Source organism: Petromyzon marinus, chromosome 30, assembly GCF_048934315.1.
Source record: "Petromyzon marinus isolate PM22_M1 ecotype Great Lakes invasive population chromosome 30, UKy_Petmar_22M1.pri1.0, whole genome shotgun sequence".
NCBI classification, from domain to species: Eukaryota; Metazoa; Chordata; class Hyperoartia; order Petromyzontiformes; family Petromyzontidae; genus Petromyzon; species Petromyzon marinus.
In genome coordinates this window covers 7,324,968-7,333,137 of record NC_133696.1, presented here as the reverse complement: position 1 = coordinate 7,333,137, position 8,170 = coordinate 7,324,968, and the positions used below count along the sequence as shown (strand labels likewise).

Sequence of the window (8,170 nt, the reverse complement as noted above, 5' to 3'; positions counted from 1 at the left end):
GGAATCAAGAATGAGAAACGCACAATGGCGTAGAAGAGAGGTGGCAGAAACCTCTTAAAAGCGACAGCTGAAGAGAACTTTTCAAATATGTGATGATGAGCAACCACTCATCTCAGGCCACTTCCGTCACTCAGAGAGACCCTTGTTTTGTGGGAATGGACGCAAGTGAGCGAGCGCGCTAAAAAAAAATCTGAAACAGACCCTGCCTAAGGCAAAAGTATTCACTTCTGGTACATGATTCATATAGCCAAGACCGCATGCAGCGACGGGTAAATATTTCTAGCGGGCCGTGGGGAAGTGGTAAGCTCCAAGTGGACCGTATGAAATTAAGTAATGTTGGCAGATACGGCCCCCGCGGGTCCTCAGTTCCTGACCCCCCCCCCCCTGCTATTGTACTCTTTTTAACAAGTGCTCCAGGTTGGCAGCTTCACGCAACTGGAGTCTGATCTCTCAAAAGTGTTTTTATTCAAAATAGCACAAACAGCACTGTTTTGGCAGAAACTTACGATGCAGTATAGCCTTTTTACAATGCAGCAACAACCGGAGAACTAGAGGTTAGGGGTCGCAGGGATGCAACTAACGGCCAATATCCGTTACATTCAAATGAACTGGTCTCTCAGCTAAAGGGTACCTACCATTTCAGAATTGAAAAAAAATAACAAAAACGCCACGAGCTACTGGTAACATGCCATCCTGCCAGAGTGAATCGACGGGCAGTTATCACACGTTTATATTAAACTTTTTAAAAGGTAAATGTACACACTGAATATCTTACAAAATCAGCCCCCATTTGGTTACCTGTCCTCACTGATCCGTCGCAAACTTTTGACAGCTCTACTTGCCCAGAATTCCAGAAATTCAGTTGTCATTTCTCTGTCTCTCTTTAATGATTTCCTCAACCTCTCGCTTTCACATTAAAAACACAAATGATTACAGCAGGTTCTTAAACACATGCGTTCTTGCACCTCTGGTGCCTACACAACAACAGCTGTAAACGTGGGGGGTGGGTGGGGAGCTGCAGAAACAAAGCAAAGGAAAGTTTTACAAAAACGAAAAAAGGAAGGAAGAAAGAACATATGCTCAGTAACATTACAACTATAACTCACCTGGCCGAACACTCACGGATGAACACTTTTACTGAAAAAAGGAACAGGATGCAACTTAACAAACGTGCCGGACGCTGAAGAAATCGGCAAATCGATAAGTGCGGGAGGCATCACCAGTTCCAATTTGATTAGCGGCTGCATTTTTATTATTATCAACCCTGTTGTGTTGTATTTAATTAAATTTTAAACCCTAAACTCTGGAATTAAAAATCTAATGTGTAATTCCATTACAGGTGATTGGAATACAAAAATGAGACTGGTTAAGGCGCATCTAAATTCAAAACCCGACTCAAAACTTCCACTTAAAAGTAATGATCTTGTCACGTCCCTCGAGACGATACAAAGTTATATTTTGAAAGTCAGACGCATGGATGCCAAGTGCTTTTTTTTCCTTTTTTGTTTCGTTTCTTTTTAAGGTTTTTTTTAAACAGTTTTTATTTTTTTTGTTTCTCGGTACGATCACTAAGTATACAACACACCTACCCTATATATACAGTCTCCTGTGAGTAGTCCAAACCATTAGGATCTAACAGGCGTAAATTACGACGGTCCTTTCGATGCGTTAATAAAGACCCGAAATCCATGACTATACATTACACTAATCAAAATCACAGAGTACATTGGGGGGGGGAGGGCGGGGAAATATACAGTGAATGTATAAAAAAAAGCCAAAAAAGAAAAAAAAGACAATGTAAGTTCTTGGGACGAAATAGAAAATAAACAAAATTAATAATAAGCAAAAGGGTAACATAACGGCTAAAGCTTGGCAATAGAACACTTTTTTTATTGATAAAATAAACTCATATGCTTTTAAAAAACTACGCCGACGTTTTTAAAAACTTCAATTTTGGTAAGTACAAGCCAATTCTGTAAAACGCAATGCATGATGTGATAGGGTACAGAACGGGTGCGGCTGGCGGCCAAGATCCCGGCGCCAATCGCGATGGCACCATACGGACGTGACACCGCCGCACAGACGCCACCTTCGCTGCCAAAGGGAGACCAAACAAGACCTCTCTCGCTCGCCTGGGCACTTGACCCCCCCGCGCGACCACTTGCCCCATGCTTGCCTGCTGCTGCTGCCACCACCTCACCTCCACTCGCTTCTCCCCACCGCCACAACCTTTCCCCCCGCTCCCACCCCACCCTCCCCTTTTCTTCGGGGGCGCAACACCCAGGGCGCTGGTTTTACAATCACCGCTTTGCTTTCGGAGAGAAAAAAAGACGCCGTTTCCGTTGTGGTAGTCTGTTCCCAATTACACAGCTTCCTGTTTGGGTTTCTTCAAGCCCATCGGGGTTTTGCTGCAAAAGAACATGAGCGGGGCAGTAAAGTGCGTTGATGTTAATTGCACATAATAGATATTGTTGCCGCTTGCACGTGTGTGCGCATGTACTTTGTTGTTCAGAGTTGCCAAAGTATTATTCAAGCATTTAGATTTATCTGGAAATGACATCCAACATATGCAATAGGCCATGTGTTACATTTTCAGCCGTTTATCACAACACTGAAATTCAAAGACTAATTTGAGACGCCGTGGAGTAAATAACGCACACGCTCCGTGAAATTAAAGTATTCAAGGGATGAGTACTGCAGACGTCCGTGGCTGTGGAGAACTCACGTTTCTGGCGATGTGATGGGTCGCTTTGCCATTGGCTTGCTTCCTGGGGCATCTTTGCCAGCATCTAACAATGAGATGGATGTGTGGGGGGCAGTGGAGGAAACAAATGCACAACAGCTTTCTTATCGTGCAAGCGTCCTAAGAATTACTCGCCATGAAAAATAATGCCAATGTTACACGCCAACTATGAGTTCTCTATTCCATGTCTCATTGTTACTGCAATAGTTTTTCTTTCTATTTCCGCCTGAAATTTACAACCTTCCATAACCATACCTAAATGGAAAAAAGCATTTATTTTGACATGCCCACTGATATAACAGCTGCTCTTCAATCGCCGAGTCAGTGACTCAATGCCCACGTGATCTAAACTTTTATTTTTATTTTACCAGATAAGGCCCACTGAGCTATATAGGTCTTTTTCTGAAGTGACGTGGCAACAAATGATCGCGCAATGAAGTGGCTTATGTGGAAATTTATAGCAGCCAAATACTCGAAACACGTGTTTCTAAATGTGGAGTAAAAAACCAGGGGACCCGGAGAAAAATCCACACGACCAAGGGGGAGAACATGCAAGCTCCACATATACAGGCGTCAGGGTCAGCATCAAGCCCATGACATCCTGCATACCAGGCGAGGTAGTTGACATCTCGCCACCCGATTGACTGTGGACCCAACAAAAATATGCAACACTCTACAAGTCCGCATTACACCTTCATGTGGAGAAGGTGAAATGGACTAACGACGTTGGCGGTGCACGCGCAAGCCCTACGAACCTTGCAGCCACCGCACTTGTGTGGCGGGGCCGTAGCCTTTCTGGTTGCGCGCCGAGATGCGGAAGATGATGGCGGGCTTGGCTCCCGTGTCGAGGTGCGCGCCGGCCAGGCTGGCGTTTGCCACGAGGCACGACGGCTCGGCGCCGCAGTACACGCGCGCAAACGCCAGCTGGGCGGCGGCGGCCGGGGCGCCGGTCTTGCCGTCACCGGCCGCTTGCGCGGGGGGCTGGTTGGGCCGCTTCACCGCCAGGTAGACAGCGTACTCGAGGATGCGGCCGAACTTCAGGGCCGGCGGCTCCCACGTCAGGTGCGCTCCCTCGGGGGTCTGGCGGGCCGGGGGAAAAGGCGACGGTCGCGCATGTTAGCGGATCCTGGCGAACAAGCGGGTGACGGATTTTGTTGGAGATCCTGGGTTGAAATCCAAAAAGAAAGCCGCGATCAAATTGGCTGGTTAAGCTTAGTCAATTGATGGTTTCGTAACTGTACGTAGCCACCCGTGCTAATTGGAGGTGCGGGAAAGCCAGTAACTGAAAAAAGTTTTACTTGGACCCGGTGATGGAGCGAAGCATTACATTTAGAACAGCGGTCGAGGCTGCTGCACAACCGTATAAACCAAACGCAACCAAAGCCTTCAGTTTCACGCAACCACCTCTTCACCTGCATCCACCTCGCCAGCCCCCTCCACCTCTACTGCTATTCAACCCATCCTCCGTCTTCCCTCTCCAACCCTATTGACAACTGCAGTGTGCCCTGCACCGTCAGTGGATGGCCCTCAAGGAGTCGCTTTGATTTCCTCTCTAACAACACTCCCATCATCATCCAAGGTAAATAAAACATCCAGATTTACATGTTTTATTATATTATTCGTGTTATATGTGCATTATTGTACAATAATCCTATACAGTATAGGTTAAATGTTATGAAACCTTTTCACTTTCTCCCGTATGTTCAGTCGGACACAGAAACCTATACACCTTTTTTCCCATATAAACATAGTCTCTACATTCGCAAATTCTACTCTTGTGCAGATTTTCAAGAACCTAATCCTCATGAATGTCAAGGCCTTACCCAATACAATGCCGTTTGCGCACTACTGTGATTATAGAAAATAAGAATAATCCACGTACCTTGCTGATTTTGATAGCGGAGGGCGCCCCAGGGAAGCCCGGCAGGCAGGTCTTGAAGGCGGAAATCTCGCTGAAGGAACCGCGGCCGAGGGCGTTGACGCCGGCCACACGGAACTTGTAGGCCGTGCCGGGCTGCAGTGACTGCAGCTTGAGAGAGCTGTGGTCAAGGATGCCACTCGACGCGTCACCGTCCTAACGTGTGCGTGGCGAGCAGTGTGCGAAAGGTGGAAATAGCACTCGGTCAGTCATCACCGTACAAACTAAAAAGTCGACAAGGTGCGGGCCCTGCAACCGTTTGCTCACAACACAGCTGGGTTAAGAGGCTCAACTGAAAGGGAGCTCTGGAGAGCTCCTTTAGTGGGCATTTAGGCCGACTGATCTACGCTGGCTATACCATCTTGGAAGATAATGGTGTTACCCACGCTTGACTCCACCACACGCACTCTGCTGATTGACAGTGGTGTTGTCATTTACGCTGCTGGAGGCCCTTTCGCCAGCAGTGGCGTGAGCGAGGAGTAATTGCAGGGCAGCACCTTCTCATATTACTGCACCAATAATGAGGACTAACGCAATGGCTCATCACAAACCTCCATGCTGCTGTCGTCAGGAGGCAGGTGGTAGCGAGTCACCACGGTGTTGGTCACTTTGAAGATGCCCACGTCAAACCAGGGCGCAGACTCCTTCTTGGCAAGCGGTTTAGGCGCAGCCTCAACCACCTCCGGCTTCTGTTCCACGAGACCGCAGACAACATGCACGCGCGGCAATTAATGGTTAGAATTGGCCATTCACCGGACAAGTATCCAACTTAATGCTTGTACGACTCAATGTTAAAGATGGAAAAAAATGCTTTCATCTTGTGGCAGGTGAATAATGTTGATTCTTGGGCTGTGCAACAAGAGCTTTAAGTTTCGTCAGTAAGAAAATGGACTTCAAAGTTGCTCTCGTGCGAGCACCAGTGGCGTCACTTTGACAACTCCTATACATGACGACATGTATTGGAGTTGTTACTGTTAGTATGGCAGCAAGTCAAAAATTATCTTTGTTAACATTAACAAAACTTAAGAGTCATACTGGTCGCAACACAAGGCATCCGTATGGGTGGCGGCTTTCCTGTAGCCAGTGTCCCATTTCGCCATCTGGTCTCTTTTCGATTAAAATATCCAAGAATGGTAGCAGCTTGCCACCCTTTTCCGCTCGCGCGCTCACCGTGGAGGCTGCTCACCGATCTTACATTAACATGCTAATTTTTACCTGGTAGCCCTTCAATTGGTGGAAAACCGATCCACCATCGCGGCTGCTGCCCACCACTTACATTAACTCCTCCACCCATGCTGCTGACATGTGGGCTACGACCATTTCAAACCTTTATAAAGTTTGCCTTTAGAAGTTAACCCCCTTTGCCTGATGACGACCGCTTGTGTTGCGATCGAAACGTCGTAGTTTTTTGTTATTTACTTTGAGCCTATCTACGTGACTTTACCGAAAGACCCAAAGAATATTCATTCCTGCAGTCACAAAAGCGTTAAGTCAAGATTTAAAGTTTAGCAATTAAGCCCTTAACAATTTAAAGTTGCATGCATATTAATCATCTTTCACCCCCACCACCTCTCCACCCAGTGGCCTTCTCTCAGGAGCTCCCAAGATTAATGCTTTGATTCCAGAACCAATTATGTTTCGTCTCATTTGTTTCTTGGAGTACATTGTTGATATAGTTTTAAGTTTTCATGAGAATATATAATTGGCACATATATTTAACAGGGGCACAACGTGCACGATTTGACACATGTGCCGTGCGCTTAAAAATCTACGTTAAATAGATGAATATGCGCATGGTCCCATGGCAACAAAATGATGCAATCAAGCAGGGGGCCAGGGCGGCCCAGTGGAACGCACCGCTATAGTGACAATAGTAGGACTTGGCGGGACGTTGTTTGCCACCTGGGCCAGCACGGTGGCCGCCTGCAGCTTGGCGGGGCTCGCGGGCACAGTGGACACGATGGGTACGGTGGGTAAGATGGGCACGGTGGGTAGGATGGGCACGGTGGGCAAAACAGGCACGGTGGGCACGACGGTGGGCACCGGAGGGGTGAGAAGTGTGCTGGACGGAGCAAGGCCTGCAAGAGGGAGGAATCGGCAGAGGTTAATGCCACCCACGACACACACGCGCCCTCATCTCGTAAGGTTCTCAAAATATTATTTGTATTCACACATGTATCTAGCCAAGCTTGAATCAATTAACTGTTGTGATAGTGAGTCGTTATTTTTCCAACCATTGTGGTGACTTTGGTGGGTTTTTGCTGCTGGAGGGGACCAACACGAACCCATTCATTGCATACAACATTTACTAATTAAAAAAATGATTCTTACACAAATCCATGCACATATCGCGAGCTAGCAGAATAAATATTATTCAATGAATCGATGCATCATTGCACCCCTGGTTATGTCAAATTCAGTAGAGTTCATGTGCAACCCGAGCTCCAAAATGTCTGAAATGAGCGCACACCTGCAAGCACTGGGAAGTGGTTCGACTCCGGAGCGGGGTCGTTGAGGCTGTCAGCTGGGGCCAGCGCATCTGATGGTGCTAGAGGTTCGATCTTGGAGGGCAGTAGCGAACCTGCTCTCCATGCAACACGCACGGGCAAATTAGTGTGGAAACATGCAAGCGCACACACATATTGACACACAGACACACATACACACAAGTCCACACTCGCAATAACATGCACACAAATACACTCCGATTCATGCAAAGACAAATAACCCCTATAATACCTTAACAGACTGTGCACGCAAGTGCTGTTACTGAGCACATGTGAATGCCAACACGGCACACGAGGGGGTGATGAGACCAGGCACCATACCAGGCCATCTTTATCTCTCCAGTGCTGATTTTACATACCACAGCAGGTACTCATTTAAGGCCAAGTCAATCTAACACCATATTTCTCTTATAACGGGAAAGTATATACAGGAAGCTGACATTTCTGGCAATGACCCATCTTTAGTGAGGTGGTGCAGTAATGGTGCGTCCGACACACGCATGCGCCCACCTGCGTGCGACGCTGGCTGAAGGGCGGCGGTTGCCGTCTCGGCGCTGGACAGGCACGCGGGGGTGCTGACCGACGCTGGTACCGCGATTGTCGGGGGCAGGATTGTGGCGGTCGTGGGGAGCGGTGCCGGGACGGCCACCTTGATGGTCACAGTGGCAGTGGTTGCAGTCATGGTAATGGCGGTGGCGGCAACAGCAGGGGCTGATGGTGCCGAGGATGAAGGGGGCTGTGGTGGAGCTACTACTACTGCTGCTACTGTTGCTGGCACCGGGGCCACATTACTGCTTGCCGGTGGATTCACGGCAGTGTTCACCGTCTGTCGGGGAAATCAAGACCAAACTCAGTCATTGCCCGTACATTTTTCCAATGCCTCTCATATCATGTAACAAGTGTACATTTCAAAACTTTCAGTCTTCATTAATATGGGGCTTTTAGGCATGATGTAACATTTTTTGCACACACTAAACCTATAAACAGTGTTTCCAAGTCAAA

At 47.7% G+C, this 8,170-nt stretch overlaps 1 protein-coding gene across 4 annotated transcripts in view; it reads right to left on the bottom strand.

Annotated features, from left to right (window-relative positions):
- Positions 1–448: 448 nt before the first annotated feature.
- The window catches only part of HCFC1 (host cell factor C1), a 37,333-nt gene continuing 29,611 nt past the window's right edge, over positions 449–8,170 (bottom strand). For all 4 annotated transcript variants that reach the window (XM_032963376.2, XM_032963375.2, XM_032963378.2 and 1 more), the window contains exons 20-27: positions 7,679–7,994; positions 7,132–7,242; positions 6,519–6,739; positions 5,213–5,350; positions 4,626–4,817; positions 3,499–3,823; positions 2,726–2,789; positions 449–2,408 (exon numbers count right to left, since the gene is read on the bottom strand). In XM_032963376.2, coding sequence (XP_032819267.1) covers positions 2,363–2,408; positions 2,726–2,789; positions 3,499–3,823; positions 4,626–4,817; positions 5,213–5,350; positions 6,519–6,739; positions 7,132–7,242; positions 7,679–7,994 — 1,413 coding nt within the window. In that variant the 3' untranslated portion in view covers positions 449–2,362. The remainder of the gene's footprint in view (positions 2,409–2,725; positions 2,790–3,498; positions 3,824–4,625; positions 4,818–5,212; positions 5,351–6,518; positions 6,740–7,131; positions 7,243–7,678; positions 7,995–8,170) is intronic.